Source organism: Saccostrea cucullata, unplaced genomic scaffold (genome assembly GCF_032062105.1).
Source record: "Saccostrea cucullata isolate Sc308-1 unplaced genomic scaffold, CSIRO_AGI_Scuc_v1 ctg8082, whole genome shotgun sequence".
NCBI lineage: Eukaryota > Metazoa > Mollusca > Bivalvia > Ostreida > Ostreidae > Saccostrea > Saccostrea cuccullata.
In genome coordinates, this window is record NW_026927534.1 from 8,493 (window position 1) to 29,918 (window position 21,426).

The following is a 21,426-nucleotide window of genomic DNA, read 5'->3' on the forward strand; positions in this document are numbered from 1 at the left end:
CATCATGAGTGTTAGCAGGTGGCAAGGCAAGTTGGGGACCCACAGCACTAGTAGATGGCAGAGCAAGTTGGGATCCCACAGCACTAGTACACGGCAAAGCAAGTTGGGGTCCAGGATTGCTGGAAGAGGGTAGGCAGAGTTGATTCTGAGCACTAGGCAGTAGTGCTTCAGAGATGCTCTGTCCCATCTTTAACTTCTCATCCTCATCAACTCTTTGGTACACTGTTAAGGACTGGACAGATTTATGACCAGTGACGGCCATAATCTGCGATGGGCCATACATCCCTTTTGATAACATTGTAGCTCCAGTCGCACGAATGGAATGATTTGTGTATATCTTTGAAAGATTGCATTTTCTGCTGAGATCGGACATAAAAGATGTAAGCATTTTGGCACCGAACCACACTTTTCCGAACCACACGGACATTGTATCTGTGTAGGAATTTAAGGGACGCTGCCAAAGACGGTCAAGTTCTGGGTGTAACTTGTCCATATACGTCTGGAAACTTGTCACTGGACAATAAGGTGAACCTAAGTGTAATAAATTAAACTTGTATTATAGTATATCACATTAAATCTCATATATATAAATTTAAAAAAGCATTCTTTTAAAAAAAATAAAACTGAACTATTCTATTTTATTAAATCCAAAATTTATTTATCTGATGTCTCAGGCATTATTGGCGAGATGTTTTCTTTATCACATTCCCTGTGATTCTTGGTCATTTCGTCCAAATCCTTGGTAACAAATCGTAAGCCTGTCTTAAGATCCTTTCGTATAACAAAAGTGTTTTTTGTCATATCTGTGATATTCTCACAGCCCCTTCTGAAACAAGAAATTTATGTCAACATAAGTTACCGGTATTCTGTATTTGATGAGCATTAGTCATAACAAAAGTTAAATCAGTGAATAAAACCTTAACAAATTACCTGCAGTGAAGATTTTAATACAATGTACTAACCTGAAAAAGTATAATCTGATGTCAAAGTGAACCTTGTTGAATAGTCCACTAGGTGTTGCTGGGTTTAGGTATATAGACGTGTATAATTTCGTCCTGTCTGATTCGTCAATTACGGGGTGGTGTGTAATAGTCCCCAGTCCCTCTCTCTTCAGTTCTGCCATCATTGCCTTGAAGTTTTGATTAGCATCCTTAAATGCGCTGTCCTTAATTATATCAAAGGACTTATTATGAGGAGGAGATCTTAAAAACCTGTTTAGTCCATGGCGAATATTCTCAAGAGAGGTTGTTTTATATTTCTCCCCGTTTGGCTTCCGAGCATCGATGTGAAAATGTCCTCACACCTCATTCAACTGGACCTCATCAAACTGTTCAAATGCTGTATCCTGCGTTTTTTCCTTTAAGTAATCTCTTAAAGTATTTGCAGCCTTATTGTTGCACTTAATTGTGTTCCTGGAATTAAGTTTGATTCTTTTTTCTTCAAGTTCTTGCTCGGTCGTCTGCGCGAACCGTTTATTAGCCGCCATGTTTGTTTACCCTAGCTTCGTTACGAACAGAATCGCGTGCCCGATTTTTAATACACCCCCTACTCGGAGACGTAATATTGAAAATTTCAGGGCGTCATGTGATGAGTTCTCATCCAATCAATTGTCTACAAATTTGTCTGAAGCGGGATAATTATAAATATACTAATGTTATATTCAATACGAGGATAAAGTCACCACATGATATGACATTTTCACAGTTTGAGTCATTAATATTTTCATGATTGCTAATTAAGTATATTACTTACTGAGGAATCATGAAAATTCATGGGGACAATTTTCGGGCATTAATTCAATTTTACAGATTCGTGGGGAGGTTATTTTGTGTGTTGAACCTACAGTTAGCATATTTAACACTTTGTAACCGTTATTTGTGGAGGATGTAATTCATGGATGGAGTGTACCTCGAATTCAATGAACACTGAGCCACCACGAAATCTAATGATTTCACCTGCAAGTAAGTCCCATTAATGATTATTACAGTAAAATGTTTCCTCATTGATGAACACCTTCATGTATTTATGATTTATACTGACGTATTAACTTGATTAAAGGCAAGAGTTATAAATGGTTTGATAGGGCTTGCATGTACGTAGTAAAGGGCTGTTTATAAAAGAAATTAAGCTATTCACTCATTTAAATATTAAATCAAATCCAATTTTGAGTGTGATCATCTGATGCATGATCAATACTTTTAGCTATGGTGTAGAGTTACACTGAAATAAAATGGCTTCAAAAAATCAATTTCATCTTTGAATGCTGCATTTTAATTACATTTTCCATATATAAATTACTGGTATTTTGAATGACCTAATCATACATAGGCAATTTAGCCACATATGATCCACATATGCATTGCCATTCATATGAGGATCATATGTGGATCATATATGAATCATACACAGCTAATTGTGCCACGTACGTATCACATACGTGTATTACAAACATACGTTTCACGTATGTGAAATGTACGTATCACATACGTGTATTACAAACATACGTTTCACGTATGTGGTACAACGTACGTATAACATATGTGTGACTACATACGTTTCACATAACGTACGTTAAACGTATGTTTGGAATACACGTATGTGTTACGTACGTGAAACGTACGTGTAACATATGTTATGTGCAACCATACGTTACACGTACGTTAATAAACGTACGGTTTACATGTATATTGTCAACCACATGTTACACGTACGTTAATTAACATATGGTTTACATGTGTATAGTCAACCACATGTTACACGTACGTTAATGAACACATGGTTTACATGTGTATAGTCAACCACATGTTACACGTACGTTAATGAACTCATGGTTTACATGTGTTTTATAAAGCACAAATGTCATGTATATATATATAGTTTATGTGCATTATAAACCACACATTAAATATACTAATGTACATAAATAAATTATGGTTTACTTGTATTCTAAAGCTCTCATTACATATGTTGATGAATATAGTATGTGTATTATCAGGCAAAAGGTGTTTTACATGTGTGTGAAAACCTATGTTTGAGAATGAGAAGGCTGTATATTTTGTAAATTCATATTATTACATACATGTATGTTAAATGTTGGTTGACTATAAATCTAATCCTTTTTATTTTATTTCAAATTTATTTTTTTAATCAAATTATAATTTAGTTTTTGCTATAAAGAGAAAAAAATCCAATGTGTTAAACATTTATTGTTGCTAGGGACTACATAATTTCACTTAAAATACAGGAACATTTTGTATAAAGGTATGGCTGACTTCCACAACTAACTATTTTTCCTTAATAGTTTAAGTTTTGGAGAACTAGGCCTAATCAAGATATTATTTAACATAACAATCAATAGGCACTTAGGGCTTAACCTGTTATTCAGGAAGAAGAGCAATCATAGTGATATGACCATCTATAAAATCCTTCTTATAACATGTATAACGGGTCCTTAGATCAGAAGTTGCATGTATTTTAATAATTATAATATTTTAAAATCTAAAATATCTTTTTTGACATAATTAAACATTATTATGATATTTGGTTAAACCCAATCACAACTGAACACTGCTGAAGCATTCATGTGCGTGCGTTGTTGACTTGTCGTGTGCGTATTTAATGTTTCATTTTATTTCACATTGTTTACCTTATGGCCTTACGTCCACTTTCATATCTGGAATAATGTTATCAGTTCGCATTGGTTTAAAATTTACTCTAAAAACAGTTAACAAAGTTTACATAAAAAGTTTTCCAATCAATCTCGTCATATGTATCGGATATCGGCAGAAGCACTTAAAATTGAACTCGGTCATCGGTAGATATAATCAATCCGAATTCAAGAGCAAAAAAAAAAAGAAAGAAATTCACGATAATTTCACAACAAATCTCAAAAGGGAGTAAATGATTCATCTAGATAATTATCAAATATACAGTAGGTACCGCCCGTATAAAACTTATAAAATATACCTTCCGGAATTTTCCAGCCTCCATTTATGTATTACATGTACGTTACCAGTGACGTCACTGGAAAGAGAAGTCTGACGTCTGTAAGTTCTAGGGCCTAGCTAAAGGTGAGAAATGCATAAAATCAACAATTATTTAATTACTTTATGACTGTGTGTTGCATGTAAACTAAGGGGGATGTTTTTTTTTCAGTGTTTTACATAATGGAGACGTGGGTTACCAAAAACAGAAAATATTGACCATGTTCAAGATGTTGAGCCAGTGAGCTGTCTTGGTCAGCACCCAGGTGTATGGATCCATCAACACGGGCACGTTATATCAAAATGCAGGTGAAGTTTAACAATACTGTTATAACAATTAAGTATTTATTTAAAATGTTTTTAACATAACAAATAATATGAAAAAAAAAAAAAAAAGAAGAAACAACAACAATTTGATGTAAAGTTCCACTCACTGAATTTATTTCTTTTTACAGTATTTAAAACATCACATTTAACCCTCTTACTGCCAGAACTGTGTCTAATTTGTGCAGTCGATACGCCAGAACTTTTGCTTACATGTCAAGTATCAGAATGCATTGAATATTCTTTTAATGATAAGCAACATCCTAAAGATAATTTTTGATTGTAATGATTTTACAAATAACGAACACAGTGACATTTCAATTCTGATTTAATGACGTCAGCTCCTTTGCTAGTATTACGTCACAGTAAAAAAAATCCGCGTAATTTCGCAAAGATTCTTATGTAAAAGGATATGAAAAATATACAGTGTAAACGTTTTTAACAATAAACAGATTGTTTCTTGTTTTGTTTTACGCTGTCTAAAATTACTACTCATAAATATTCGGAAAAGAGAATGAGTACTATTAATAAAAAGTATTTTAATTATAAATTCAACACTAATTTATTGAATTTTGCTAAGGAAACGTTCTGGAAATAAGCCCCCGTCTTCGCTTATCGAAAAGAGGTTTTTAGACAAAATATATGCACGTTTTCTTTACAATCAACACTATCTGGAATACAAAAGATATTACGGTAACTCTTACGTTTATTAACACTACGTCTTTATATAGTTTTAAATTATTAAGATCGAATTCTTAAAAACAAACACCCCAAAACAAACAAAATTAAAGAAAAACACTAAAAATTCATTATTAAGTTATTTACATTGATTATCGTTTTTGCTGAAAATCGAATTCAAAATTAGCATATTTTTTTACGATTTCAAATGCAGAAAATCAAGAAAATGTCATACATGTATGTGACCAGTAATTTCAAAACTAAAATGTTCCAAGGAACACCATGTGTTGCCTGTTTTTAGCTTCATTAAAGATGTAAGTAAATCTAAGAGTGGTCAGCTTTTCAATTTCTCGTGTATGTATAGTTTATGCAAAAAAGGAAAAAAACGATCTACGGATCGTAAAATTTGGGGGTGGGGGTGAGTGAAAGAGAGAAAACAAGATGCGTTTGTGAAACACTATGCGCCCGGCGGCAATTAACAAAGTTCTAAAAAACAATTCTTAGCGAATAGGTCACAGTCAAGGTCACACGATCATTGTCCTTTGTGTCATTTAATTGAAAGCACTTAATTAATGGAGTATGCATACCAAATATAAAGTCACTATTTCCTATGGTTAAAAAGTTATGGCGAAAGTTCGAGAAAGCTATATTTAGCATTTAGGTTACAGTCAAGGTCAAAGGGTCAGTGACCTTGATGTCAGTTGAAAGTGTTTAATTAATGGAGTATGCATACCAAATACGAAGTCTCTGTCTCTCACGGTTCAAAAGTTATGGCGAAGGTTAAAGTTGACAACAGACAGATAAACATACAAACAGACAGACTGGACAAAAACAATATACGCCCCGAATAAATTCGGGCGCATAAAAATTTCAAGAACTGCAAAAACCATGACAAGCGAAAAAAAAAATCCTATTTCGGCGAGGTGGGGGGTAGGGGGTAGGATCGAACGTCTTACAGTACCATTTTTTATAAACACTTTTTTGACCCAAAGTAGAACGTACATGTACATGTTGAAAGAGGGGGAGGGGCGCTAACTTAAGCCACCCCCCCTTCCCGGTTCCGACGCCTATGTTATAAATAATTATTTATCAATTAATTAATACGTAATTGAAAGAATCCAAAAGAGACTTTATTTCGCAAAGTAAGTCAAAGGTCAAGTGGACTGTAATGCTGATATATTTTAAAACAGTTTTATAACAAACAATCTGCATGTTAAATACAAGTAGCATATAGACTTACCTCGTACTTGTAAAAAAAATTGTACATCGGCACTGTCAGCCATTTCAGAAAGTAGGTCAAAGGTCAAGTTCAAAGAAGCTATATATATGTGCAAAATATGAAATCCATATACTTATAGTTCTCGAAGTACTAGTACAAGGTGTGACAGACGGACAGACAGACACTGTGTAAAATGATCCCTAAGTGCCGCTCTGCTCTACAGGCAACACAAAAAGTATTTAAAAAGACGCAGATTTAGCCGAAAAGCGGGGAAAGGGGACTATAGCAAACCACACACACACACACAGTTGTTACAAATACTTGTGGGGGGGATAAATATGCAATCATGTAATAACATTTACAAGTTTTCTTTTGGTTTGTGAATGAAACCTAATTCAAAGTACTTTAATACTTCAGTAACATTTTAGCATTACAAGTACATTAACCTGAATGTAACTAAGAAGTTCTAAACGCCAATGAATTTTTATTTTCGGAACATTCTATTTATTTGGGAAATTGCTCCAGGTGCATATAGAGTTCATCTTTGTTTTGGCCGTAGGAACCGGAAGGGGTGGCTTTTGGGACCGTACCCCCCCCCCCCCCCCCCCAATTTTGTCGATATGTATTTAACCGTGTAAACATAATAAGTATATGCTCACTTTATGCTTAAGCTCCCTCAGTGAAAACATAAATAAACTCTGTAGATAACTTCTTAGCTTGATACTTGAAAGTAGTGTCTATTTGATAGTCCTACTATAAAAATATTTGCAACCCCCCCCCCCTCCAAAAAAAAACTTGCATTGCTTTCTATAGATTTTACACTGAAATGCTCAGCAATAGGCCTATTTAAATTTAAAAAAAAACCAAAAAACAACAACAAAAACTTTTGTTCTTTTACTTATTTTGATTGCTTTTAAGGATTAAAAAAAATAAAATTAATTACTGTATGTCCCTTCTTATGCCATGATATGATAATAGATTTATTATCTGATCTAGGCATGTGGTTTACGATGGACCAACTTTTAGAAATCTACATGACTGTCAAATTTTGCTAATACAATCATTCTGTTCAAAATTGATTGCAGATTTTAAGCAGGGTATTTTTTAAAATGAAAATTTTAATCTTTATAATTAAATTTTAATTTACTTGCATGAAGTGTTTAAAAAATTAACAGGTTGGTTGTATATGTTTATTTCAGTGGTATAACTGGGCAAAGATAATGTAGATGATTTTCTGACTCAAGCAAAGGGGTCTGGAGCAGCATTAACAGGTACTACAATGCGGGGGGGGGGGGGGGGGATTGACAACATTAAGGAGTCTTTGATTGTGTCCCAGAGTGTACAGTGTGTGGATAATGTAAAATCTTGAATTTATATTTGAATATACTGAAACAAATGTATTAAAAAACATTTTTCTCTTTTTCCTTTTTTGTCCTTTCTAAGGGGGATGTAAATGTGAATGCTTTGACGTACACGCTTGCAAATAGTAGCTAATCCACAGTGACTGTAATATTGTCTTATATTGGAGCTAAAGAAATAAAGAAATCAGAAGCGTCACACATAAACAGATTTACCTACAAGTATAAGTAACAATGGTCGGTGAGGCGAAATCTTTTACTCTTTTTCTTCATGATAATCAACAATTTATTGAACATGTTGAAGATGAACAATATCTAAACATACACTTTTTGTTTGTTTGTTTTTTTTTTTAAATCGATGTCCATGGGTAATAAGATCCACTTGTAGTACTCCTGATTGGGTTTTTCTACTATTCGATCCATTTTTAGACGGAGGCTGTATGACAGCCTCCGTGTATAGGGATTGTCTTGCCCATGGAATGTAAACAGGAAAGATTTCCCAAGCACCATCTATCGGTGGAATTGTTTTCATTACCTTGAGAATTCTATATTTAGAGCGACTCGGCGTTACACCGACCGCAAGGATAGGCATAGTCTAAAACAAAGATCGCGTCACATACACGTATAAACAAACAGTTCTACTTTTTCTAAATAAACAGGATTTGTCTAATATTTTTTTAAATGACGTGTATATAAATACATTTCCTACGGAATATGTAAAAAAAATGTGATTTACTATTAATTTTTTATCAGACAGAATATTAGGAGATTTTGTTCCAACAGACGATGATAAAGCATGTTTTACAATATGCTGAGCCTTTTCCCGCCGGTTAGAACGAGAAGAAATTAAGTGGCGGATCTAGAGGGAGTTGGGGGGGGGGCTTTAACATCCGCGGAGAGTGATCGAGGAACCCCACTTATCAATTGCTTCTTTTATTAAAGTAAAAACTATCTCTAGTTACAGATAAGTTTAAACTTTAGTTTTATATTTAATTGTAAAAACTTCCACCAGAACTCGCCTGTGTATCAAACTACGTGTGGAGACGCAGATGTACCTGTATTATGTATTGAAGAAAATCCTGCTATGTCGCATGCATATGTTTTATGTCGCAGGTATAATATAAGATATTTTAATAATAGATCAAGCATTTCAGTTTTAATGGAATTTTTTGTGCTTGATTGTTGTTTGTAATCTCATTTTCATTCCTTTTCTAATTTCTTTTTGAAAGGACCGATAAATTGGTTTGCGGCCGATTTTTGACGCTTGCATCAATAGGTTTCATGGAGTTTTTTAATCTGACAAGGATCGATGAATAAACAAATGCATAGTATTTTTATATGTATGAATATTAACAGTCTAGTTTTGAATTTTATTATTTGATACTATGTATAATTTCAGGAAGCACATGAAAATAGATTTACACTTTTTTACAAGCGGTTTGAGTGTTTGGGGTACCCTCACATTAGATAAGAGAGAAACAAACGGCAACTTTGACATTGAGATCAAAATGCATTTGTAACGTTTGACCCTTGGGTACAACCCAAATCTTGGTTCATAGGATTTACCTGATTTATCACATAATATCCTAATTAATAATTAAAAATCATATCTTCTGAAATAAGTTGTCTTATTGTCATATTGTTGATCCTTATTTGCATTTGATACTTGTGTTTTACCTCTTTCACATCCCAAACTTTAATTATTTTTTATATACAAGATTACATGTATTTCTGATCATTGGTATTCATGTCAATTTTTTTTAACCTACATCATTGGTAAAGTGATTGTTTTAACAGAGTTACTGAAAAGCAGAAATCATAGTTATATATTTATAACTTTTCTCTACGTAATTTGTAATCATGTCTCATTGTTAATGATTGTTTTAAACAGATAAACTGAAAAGGACAACCATTTCCACTGGTATACGAGTTAAGAAAGACATTTTTTGGGTTAATCTGTCATATGATAAAATACTACATTTAATAATTCCAGAAATATTGGTTGTCAAATTTGTCAAGATATATCTTTGTTATTGTAAGCAATACTCCAGTTCTCCAAAAACAATTTAAACTTGTGAAATAGCAAGTCTTATGAACTTGATTGTTCTGTATACATAAAGTAAGAAAGTATATTTTATTCCACTCAAAAAATTGTGTTCTGGCACGAACATTTATTGCATGTTAATGAAGTTGCATTACTTAAAGAAAATTCTGTGTTGCTTTCATGCTAGGTCACCCCATTTTGTATCACAAAGGTTTAAGACAAACTGTACTATATTAAGTTGTTCATGTCCAATTACCTGGCTGCTTCTTTTTCCATGTTAGCTCATATCATAACATTATTACAATAAGGCCGAGAAATTTTGATTTTGGTAGCTGTTACATGTCATAATTATGTTAACAGTAGGTCTCTGTGACCTATAAATAAGATATCTTGAAATATGGAGACTCCTGACAGGCTGAGGCCTAGTGCTGAATCCAGAAATTCTGAAATAGGGGGACCAGTTTGAGGTCAGGGAAGGGGCCCACAGCCATAATTAAAACACTCATTTATCAAATATTGCGTATTTAGGACTCAAAAGGGAGAGGGCCAGGGGCCCCTTTTAATTCCGCCATTGGGCTCATGACTAGAACATACTAAACCTACATTCATCAAACCGGGCCTGGTTGACATAAAACTTAGACAAGCTCACTTTTGATCTCAGTCTCACTTTTCCACTATGTATTCCTTAAATGAGACTGGGATAAAAAGTTAGCCCGTCTAAGTTATATGTCAACCAGGCCTAGTCAATTACTGTTTCTTACGTTGAAAGGTTTAATATTGAAAGTATCTCATCTAAACAACAGTGAACTTTAATCAAGGCGAAGTTTACATTACAAAGATGAAATTATAATATCCCAAAAACCTCATGAATATTGGAGTATTCTTTAAAAAAAATGTTTAATTGAAAAAAAAAAACTACACATTATTTCTCATAATATTCTTTGCAGCAATGTATGACACATATATTTCTTTTGTGTTCTCTCATACATGAAGCCTCCGTCTAACAGTACTTTCAGTACTTTGATTTAAAATTATTTTTGCATCCGACGCAAGGAGTTAGAGTAGATTTTTTTTCACAAAATATACATAAATGTTTTCTGATTGATTTCTAATCAGATAAATATTCATAATCTAATTTTCCTGTTCTGGCCTCCAGCATTAAGCAATCCTAGACTTCTGTCAATTCAAAATTTCAGTCAGTCACGAAACGCGTTCTTTATTATATTTATGAAATTTACCTTTGAAAACTAACATTCTTGGGGGATGGGGGGCGTTGTAGTATGATTTTCTTGAGTCAGATTGTTTAAATAATATTCTAATACCCTTCCAGGACAGAATATATATTTCTAAGGGACAGTTTTTTAAAAAATGTTTTCTTTTTCTTATAGAAAACTTTTCATAATTCCTATTAGTGGAGAAGAGATACATACATGCAAAATTTTCAAAGGCAAAATGTTTCATTCCAAATTCTTATCACCCCCCCACCCCCCTCCCCGGGGATCAAATTTTTAGCCCTTCAATAACACAAAAGGGAAACATCTTAAATTTTATTAGTTTTTCTATTGGGGGAAAAAGACAATTCTAGTATTCTGATCATACTTTGCAAATAATGATACTTTTTTTATTGCTAACAAGGATAAATTTCAAGTCTTCCCTTGAAATATAGAATGATATATTTATGAAGTCATAATCATATTTCTCGCTAATATTTATTTTAATTTATACATTTTTTTATATACATTGTAGTTCTCAAAGTGAATCTATAGTTATTTAATAAGAAAGAGAGTTCAATAGTTGTTTTATTCATTACCTTTATAACTTATAGACCATTACCTATTGTGACGTTTTTGACGTCATCAATGCGACTTTTACGTCGTCAACGTATTACAGTTGTAGCCTACTTCAGTATAATATTATGTGCACGGATACAAGATATTTGATATACAATTTTTATAATTTGAAGCAAAAAAATGCTTAAGAATAAATTCTTGAATAATGAACTTAAATCTTGCATAGATCAAAACTTAATAAATAAAATAGTTTTGATGGGACATATATGACCCCTGTGGCAGCCAGTGGGTAGAGCCCATATATGACCCCTCTGGCACTAAGAGGGTTAATGGTAAAGGAAATTATTATCTTTGAGTGCAATAATGGTGTAACAGTTTTGATTTACATATGTGCCCTTTTAATCCTTATGAAATATAAATTGTGTTTGAGATTGAGAATTTTTATGTGATTTTAGATATGCATTCCAGGATGGTGACTGAAGCTCATCTTTGTAAACACCTATATGCCTAGAATGGACTCCAAAACAGATTATTAAAGTTTAACCAGTATGATCTTGAATATATGGTAATACTTTTAAAAAGGAATAAAATTTTCTTATCATATTGCTTTTAGACTTGCAAATACAAATGTACTACATGTACATGTAACTTGAAGCTTCTCATGTAAAATTTGAAATGCAATCAAGTTTGACGAATTTCACACTACTAAGAGTTATCTCCCTTGTCGGTATAACTCTCATTTTTCCCACTTTGTCCTTTGTAAGTTACCTGTTATTATTTTCAATCTTCAAACGTTATTGAACAATTTAGATCTGTACCTGTATTGCCGAAGTTTGGGGCAACATGAAAATCTTAATGAACGATATTCATTGATTACAGATTTTTTTTTAAATACGTATACCGACCAATAAATTTGGTAAGGTTACAGAGGGAAAACAAGGCCTTACGCTGGATTGCCCCTGCAAAGGGGAATAACTTTTGAAAAATTTAATGTGAAAGTCGTTTATTTTTTTTTTTTTCATATGTTTTTTTTTAACCTCAAGGACAAAAAGTATACACTTGGAACACAAACAAAAACAGATGAGTCCATGCCAAGCTAAAGATTAATGCAGAAGGTAAGTTCAATTTTTCATTTCGTAACTCTTCTGGTTTTATCCAGATCGGACCTTACATATAATTAAGTCAGCTTCAGTATATAATAGAAGGATTAATAATGGAGATAACGAACAGTATTCAATCTCAAAGTCCATAAAACTATACAAAATAAAAGCAGAGCAAACACGGACCCCCGAAACATCAGAGGTGGGATCAGGTGCCATAATAAGACTCCTATTTACTTACTATTCGGAAAATAGCTTGTTTATCATCTCCCTCAACAGCAAAACTATTTCCCTCGTCTGCATCTTGGGGAATAGTTGTTGTCTTGGGGGATGATAAACTAGCTATTGTCCTCATAGCCAGTATATAGGTGTACATGTACACTGTTTTTAGCTCTTCTGTGCCAATTGCTCAAAGAGCTAATGCTACGGCCATTTGTGTGGTGTGCATAAACTTTTTAGCTTACCTAAGCCAAAGGCTCAAGTGAGCTTTTCTGATCAAAATTTGTGCGTTGTTGTCGTTGGCGTTGTCGTTGTTGTAAATTTTTCACATTTTTATCTTCTTCTCAAGAACCACTGGGCCAATTTCAGTCAAACTTGCTACAAAGTATCCTTGGGTATAGGGGATTCAAGTTTGTTCAAATGAAGGGCTGGGCCCTTTTCCAAGGGGAGATAATTATGAATTAGAAAAAATTAATGGCATTTTTAAAAAATCTTCTTCTCAAGAACCACTAGGCCAGGAAAGATGAAACTCATGTTGAATCATCCTCAGGTAGTGTAGATCCAAGTTTGTTCAAATCATGACCCCCGGGGGTAGGGTGGGGCTAAAATGGCCAATCAAAGTTTTACATAGGAATATCTAGGGAAACCTTTTAAAATCTTGTTTTCAAGTACTTTAAAGCCATGCTTAGTGATATTTATAGGGAATCATCCTCAGGTAGTGTAGATACAAGTTTGTTCAAATCATGACCCCCTGGGGGGGGGTAAAATTCAAGCCCCCCCCCCCCCCCCAAGCAAACTTTCAGTTCTGATCTGATGTGTGATTTTTCCTAGCAAATTGCACAGGTGGGCCTCTTGTTAGAATGTGGGTCATAACTCAAGATCCCCTTGGACAATCATTGTCAAATTTTCACAGATTTGGACCTTATACAAGGGGAGATAATCAGGAAGATAAAACCAAAAGAAGTCTATATTGGCCTAGAATTGTTAAACTTTGTCAGTTGAGGCATCTTTGGAGAATGTCGACCAAAAAGTAGGTCACCATGATCTACTTATGGTATTTTATAGCTCTGTTGAAATGTCTGGGTATTCATAGTGACAATACTTTTGTATTGGTACACCAAATTAACCTTTTGAATTGAACTTGGAGTATGATTCACTTTTAAGAAAGTTTCATAACTTGAATCTTGGCCTTAACTTTTGAACAGTTGTTGCAAGGGCTTTCATACTTCACTTGTATATTTATTGTGACAAAACCTTTCAATGGGTATAAATTAAAATATTTGACCTTTTACTTCTAGTTTAACCCACTGTTAAAAAACTAACTTTGATCATAACTTTTGAGCTGATAGTAGTAGGGCTTTCATATTTCACATATTTACTCTTTGTGACAAGTCCGTCCTTGGATATCAACAACTTTGACCTTTGACCTTGACTTTGGAGTTTGACTTGCACTTGGGAAACTTGAACCATAAGCTAGCTGGCATATGGGGTATCAGTATGTACAGTTTTTTCTGAGTTCACCCAAAAATCAATGCTATGTAATGAATTTTAGATAAGAAAACTACAAGGTAGATATTTGGGGATATAGTGAAAAAAATAGTGTAAAAGATCATAGTTATGAATACTAAAAAATTAATTATTTAGTATTTATATTTAGTTCTACAGAGAATCAACCAAGATTAATATGTGGATAATAATAATGTTCAGGGGAAAAAATAGGTTTTCTCTTATTCCATGCATTTAATATTTTCTTTTCTTTACAGATAAAAGAGAACTGGAGAAGAATGAATTGATGTTAACATACTCAACATTAAATTTGGCTTAAATCTAAATATGTCTTTTGTTGTGATTGCTTCAAGAGAATAAGGATCAGGAAATTCAAAGTGAAGGATAACCAGAAAGTGGATCATTCAACGATGAAAAGAAAATATGCCTTTGAGAGAAATTATGTCAAATGCATGAATTGAATATTTAAATTGCACGTAATTTTTGTTTCAGCAACGTTTACAATATGTGAAAAAATGTTCAAAACGTGTTTAACCATGGTTTGACACATTTTTGTATGGTATTTATACATTAACAATATGAGCAATGCAAATAATAAACCCATTAAACATGTTATGAGAAACAGATGTTACACACACGTTAAACGTACGTTATTCATATGTGAAACGTATGAGTAACGTACGTGTGCAATATACGTGTAACGTATGGTGGGCAATACGTACGTTTAACATGCGTGACACGCATGATATTCACACGTGTGAAAACATACGTATAACGTACGTGGTATCTTTTTCATGGAAAACGTACGTGAAGTCACGTACGTGTCACATACGTTTAACATACGTGAAACGTACGTGGCACAATTAGCTGTGTATGTATATACAATCATATGAGAATCATATGTGGCAAATCATATGAGAATCATATGATTACACATATGTAAATCATATGAAGTAATATACATATGATTCTCATATGAAAGATCCTGCATATGAGAATCATATGAATATTCTGACAATAATCATATGAGAATCATATGAAACTGATCATATGAGAATCATATGAAACAATGTTCACTAATTTGTCCTTCTTATACTCAGGTAAAATTCATACGAATGTTTTGACTGTGATCATATGAGAATCATATGAAACGGTGATCATATGAGAATCATATGAAACAGTGTTCACTTATCTGTCCTTGTTATACTGAAGTAAAATTGCAATTTCAATAATATATATCAAAAGATAAATTTAAATGTACATTAATTCAAAAGAATTTGTTATAAAAAAAATAATTAATTATATGTAAAGTTCTTTTTTTTTGTTCTTATATAATTCTACACCATTGTTTGCATGGCTTCATCAAAAATAAATTCAACTCAACTCAATACTCTAGAAATTTTATTCTACATTATAATTTTAATCTAGTGCACTTAAAATATGCAAAGTATGAATAGATTTTGCTGGCTGTAAAGGTATGAAACTATATAGTATACAATAACTTTTTGGGGAGAGGGGGGATAAATTGGATTTTTGAATTTCAACTAAAAATTTATAACAGTGACAGTAATAAATACATGTACATGTGCATGTGTGTTGAAAGAACATCAACTAGCTAATCCATTGAATATTTACATCTATGTATTCATTGACTGACAATTATTTTGCCCCCCAACACTAGTGAATGGTGCGCGTGCCTATAGTTTCGGGTTAAATGTTAGATATATTTAAGACTATAGAGAACCTACAAACTTGTAGTGTACTCTCTCTTTTTAATAGTTTAAGTTTTAATTAAATGTATTCTTAGAAAATATCTACTGTGTTAGACTGTGAGTATTTGTCTTACAGGTTCAATATACAGTCAGCCTCTCATAAGATAAAGAACAAATCCCAAGATCCAAGGCTTGCTTCAAAGTTAAGGTAACTACACACTGTTAAATAAACTTTGTTATAGTCTTAATTCCCTAAAGTTTGGGATATCTTGGAATCACAATGTCTGTTTTTCTGACTGTCTACTTGTCTGTAGTATTTTTTGTCCAAAAATAATATACATGTATTTGTATCAGAATCTTCTTAATTTTTTGACAATCTGAATTAATATATACTGTTTGAACATTCCAAATTTAATTGTCAAAATAACAAAAAATTGCTTTTTATGATTATGAAGCATATCTTTCAATAGTGTAATTGTTTTGCAAATTACATCATAGGATTCCTCAAAACACCTAGTATAACATATATAACGTTAGTTTTATCTTGTATCATATCAGTGTTGGTGAACTGGGCATACATTTGTTTGCTGATTATACATAAGTAACTTTTATAACTCATAGTATTTAAGAATTATTTTATTTTTACTTTTGAAATTTTTTGTAGAGACCATTCTGTGCCACAAAGAAATTGTTCAGGAAGAGGAGAAGTGGTGGATATTCATTTTTGGTACGGTACAGTTCAAAGAGATTTTCAAAATGGTCATGGAAGATCAAAGGGAGGACAACTGAAAAAATTGAAAGATACAGAAGGAAAAAAAACAAGGAAATATATGGAATAATTATGAAATGGGGAGGATGTACACAATCTTGTCTGAATTTGAGCTGTGAAAATTTCCCATATTCTTATTGTATGCTGGAATAATCAATAACTTGATTTTTCATAAATTTACAATAGAGAATATATGACAAATGTTATTGCTGATATTTCAATTTTGCTTTGGACACTTTCATGTCATATGGTATTTTTATACATGAACTAATTATGTTATTCATTTGTACATGTACAGTATACATGTTTAACTACTAAATCATTTTGCTGAAATCTTATAATTTGTACTCATGTTAGAATATGTTAAATACATGTATCGACAAATGCTACTGACTTGTTTGTATATTTTCTTGTTTAGAATGTAAACTGTGAAAAATAAGTTATTTCTCTTGATGAAAATAATTTTATCAAAAAAGTTGTGTAAGCATTTTAAGATATTTTAAAATATTTAACCAATGAAGATAGATCATTGTAATGTAATGAATTTTCATCTAAAGCAGAAATATCTGATTTTTAAATGTGTACAAGAATGTGTAAAATATTGAAAAAGAACACACAAGTGTTTCATATGATTTACATATGATGTCCTTTTCATATGATTCTCATATGTAAATGGCTTGAAACACACACAAGTGTTTCATATGATTTACATATGACGCTCTTTTCATATGATTCTCATATGTAAATGGCTTGAAACACACTTAAATCATTCATATGAAAATCATATGTAGTTATTTTCATATGATTCACATATGTGGATCATATGTAAATCATATGATTTGCTTCATATGATTCACATATGATGCCCTTTTTCTATGATTCTCATATGAAACCAATCATATGAGAATCATATGATACTCATATGAGAATCATATGTGGCTAAGTTGCCTGTGTATTCTTGTAGTGTGACGTACTTTTGGAAAACACCTTACACTAACCTGAAAATGATTGTGCGGGGGGTAATGTCATATGGTTGCCCCTTGTGACAAGATGTTTCTTCAATTTTGGTACCAACACATAAATACTTTTGAAATGAATTAATGTTACCCATTCTTTCAGAATTATTGGTGCTTAGACTTTTTTATATTTTCCTTGTGACAAAACATTTCTTGGGAATTTTCAAGGTGACCTCCTGGCCTTGGAGTTTAACCTATCTCAGGAAAATTTTAAACCTTGACCGTAACTTCTGAATAATTTGAGCTAAAGTTTTTTCAGATATTACTGGTGAAAAGATGTTTTCTCAGGGTACGTTTCAACTTCCTTGACCTACTCTTGAAATCTTCAACCTTGACCAAATTTTTAAATGGTTGGTGCCAGGGCTGTCAAATTCTTGGACACAATTGTGTTCAACTCAAAATCCATAAAATCGTCGCCAAATGATATTTTTTTAGTCCAAAAAAGTTAAAACGAGAGGAGAGAATCAACGAACAAAATATATATCTATAATAATCGTAACAGACGCCAGTAATTTAAAAAAGGAGTGGATAGGATTTATGTTACCAAGTCAAATTGTCATTTTCGTAGGTTTTGACCTTTCCATAAATCGTAATTGCAGTCGAAAATCATTAGATTTGAATAATTTTGTTCAACGATTTTAATAATCTACTGCAGTTATAAATTGCAGCATTTGGAAATTGCAACAGTCATGCCTCAAACGGACAACAGTTATGAACAAAGAGATGTTCGTTAGTTACTGGGTCTTGTTTATCATTAGTTCGGCATACTTTGGTTACGCCGTGGGTAAGCACAAAGAATGAGAGTTTTTGATTTAAAATACGGAGTATTGTACATATATGAGATCGCTAAGGAAAGTTTGTCAGTGGAAATTTTAAAGGCTTATAAATTCAGTTGTTTCAATGTTATAGATGTATGATTTGTTTTCCTCTTGAAGGTTAGAAGAGTTTTTAAAAATTATAATGTTATAATAAGTTTATTATCAATTTTTTAATATTTTCAAAGACTTTTAAAATATATCTATCTTTGAGATTTCAATCCTTTTTTGAGAATTCCAATTTTAAATTGCAATTTTTTTCTTTAATTTGTTTATCTTATGAACATGTAGGTAATGTTTTGATGAGACGAGATGATATCGACATCTATGAAGAAAAACCGGATGACTTTGAAATCTTAAATGCTACATACGATTACATAAACGATACACACATTGAGGACGGTTGCCCTGGCTTGTCTGCCTGTTTTTCTGAACCATCGAATGCATCTGACCATGAAGGAAATATGTACCTTGGAGAAAATTTCTTCACCGATTATTGCAAGTAAGCATTTCGCGAAGGTTCTCATGTAAACTTGGGCAAAGAACCACGAACGAAAGTATTGTTCTCCCGCCTACCTCTAAGTCAATTCTCAAAAGTTAACATATTCGAACGATTTTCGAAATTTTTATAGATTTTTATATGAATTTTCATAAAACGTTACTTATTTGGGATACCAAAGAGAGATAACTCTATAATTGTGGTTAAACTTGTGTTTTTCACTATAGAAATCAACGGAAAACGGAAAATATTTTTAAAACATCTTTCCCCCCCGTGAAACAAAAATTCCTTTTTACAGGTAATATGGACTGTCATTTAACAAATTTATGCCAAAGCTTTTTGTGTTTCTTGTGGGGGGGGAACATATGTTTGTAGACAAAAAACGAAAAAAAATGCTGATTTTTCACCCATTTTAAAGCTATTTACAACTAAATAATTATATTTTATTTATTTATATATGATTTATTTATTTGCGTAAAACATAAGAAACGATACGAGATACATTTTATGATGTTTAAGACTATTATATGGTGATTCTTGAAAGTTCGATTTCACCAGAAAATATCGCCTACCCCCCTTTTTTCAACAGCTAGAATTCATGATAATTTACTATCTAGCACTGGAAATAAAATGATTAATCAATTAATATAGAACTATTCTTTGTATTAAACAAAGATTTATTGGCCAAATTGCCATTAAAATTGAATTTAATGGGTACAAAATGTAGGCGGGAATCAAGAGTTAGAGTTCGTAGTTCTTGCAAGAACATATTTTATTAACTAACATGCAAATTGCCCCTTCTTAGACCTTTGATATTTATCAATCTTGTTTACAGGTATGTCCAGGAACTTGTTGATTGTGTGGACGAGTTGGATATTTTAAATTCCCCAGGATGTGGTGACCGAACAGTATTCCTGTCAATGTACAAGACAAAAGAAACAAGTCTTTGCATCAATCCTATATACCCTAGTGCGTATTTGATCAAAATACGTGTAAATGAGTGTTTGTTCAAAATTTATAACCTTTTTTTTTATAGGTTTAAATTTTATATTACAAAAATCAATGTTCTTCATTGTAGTCCTAAGGAACTTGCGACAGTGTATGAACAGCCTGAACAAGAAGCTTGATAACTATACTGAGACAGTGCTTACCCTAATGGGACTCCCGAGACAGGATCTCACAGAAAATAATAACAATGTGTCCAAAGAGTCTTTCTGTGGGTAAGTTTTAAAAGGATTTTGGTTACTAACTTAATGAAAGTGCTTCATTAAGATTTGTTGAAAAAAAAATTATTAAAACAATTCTTTGATTTTTTTCATAGTATGAGTGAAAATACATATTTTTGGGGAAACAAAGTCATGGAGAAAGGACATACTACACCCTAAAATACAGTTTTATGACCTGACGATTGTATCTCCCCGAAAAAAATTTCGTCCAGTGTAATATCACACATATGATTCATATACTTAAGGAGTGTGTTGGGTATGCCAGGGCTCTAACGATAGTTAGCCCGTTATGCAATAAATTCATACCTTACAATATTACGAACTTAACTCTTATTGCTAAATTCATGAAAGAAATAAAGCTTGTATACTTTTAAAATAGACATAATGTTTGCCTTGTTCGTCCATACCTCAAACCAATTCCAATTGACATTAACATTCTATCGAACAGATGCCCCCAAGGACGAATTTTAAATGTAATATTGTTCAGTGATTTTGCTACGACTGGTTTATTAAGGTCTTCCGCTCAGGCGGAAGACCTTCTGCTGATTCTGATGGTTAAGATTATTCCTATTATTTTTTTTTTTCCTAGACGCCAACTTTGAGACCTCGTAACTCGCTCATTTCTTAACGAATTTTGCTCAAATTTTCAGAGTTTTTGGACGTTACAAAACTCAATTTAAATGTTTTCATACATTTCAAAAATTCCCTTCCGCTTTTGAGTTATTTCCCTTTAAATGAAAATTTGATGCTGTTTGTTTCCAGACAAAGGCTCAGAAACGACAAAAGCTGGAGCAGAATGTCTACTGCATTTAAATACTAGAAGAATTGAAGTTGTGCACATCGGTTTTTCTTTTTCAATTTCTGCGCTCAAAACGGTGCTAGATAGGGGTCAAAAATGAGAATGCCTAAAAGCGCAAAAATCGACATCTATTTCCTGATGTATCTTTTAAACTAAAAATAATTTGTTAAGACATGTTGAACAAATATTGTGCATAATTTTAAGCTCTATCATTTGACATCATTAAAAGGGGCTGGTCCCTCAAATTAAGGGCCAAGGGCGCTCGAAATGTTTTGCTTTATAACTTAAAAACGGTAAATATTTCGATATGGTTATTGATTTGAAATGGGTTCTTTAGCATCTTATTGATCCCATGAAAAGTTATTTTGT

The 21,426-nt window shown here is 32.6% G+C and overlaps 2 protein-coding genes and 1 long non-coding RNA gene across 3 annotated transcripts; 2 read left to right on the top strand and 1 right to left on the bottom strand.

The window, feature by feature from the left end:
- Nucleotides 1-517: 517 nt before the first annotated feature.
- On the bottom strand, nt 518-1,126 carry LOC134274725 (uncharacterized). The gene is made up of 2 exons (XM_062756961.1): nt 963-1,126; nt 518-826 (listed from the first exon to the last, which is right to left on the bottom strand). Exons 1-2 carry the CDS (start codon nt 1,124-1,126, stop codon nt 655-657), a joined length of 336 nt encoding a protein of 111 aa, XP_062612945.1. The 3' UTR covers nt 518-654.
- An 11,185-nt stretch (nt 1,127-12,311) lies between these two features.
- Nucleotides 12,312-14,547, top strand: LOC134274726 (uncharacterized). Its single transcript, XR_009993705.1, has 2 exons — nt 12,312-12,511; nt 14,479-14,547. It is a non-coding gene; the product is annotated as an uncharacterized LOC134274726 (long non-coding RNA).
- A 3,812-nt stretch (nt 14,548-18,359) lies between these two features.
- On the top strand, nt 18,360-20,252 carry LOC134274727 (uncharacterized; the record flags this gene model as incomplete). The annotated part of the gene is made up of 4 exons (XM_062756963.1): nt 18,360-18,502; nt 18,825-19,035; nt 19,868-20,001; nt 20,111-20,252. Coding segments are annotated over exons 1-4 (560 nt in total), but the record flags the coding sequence as incomplete, so codon positions are not given.
- Between the last annotated feature and the right edge of the window lie 1,174 nt (nt 20,253-21,426).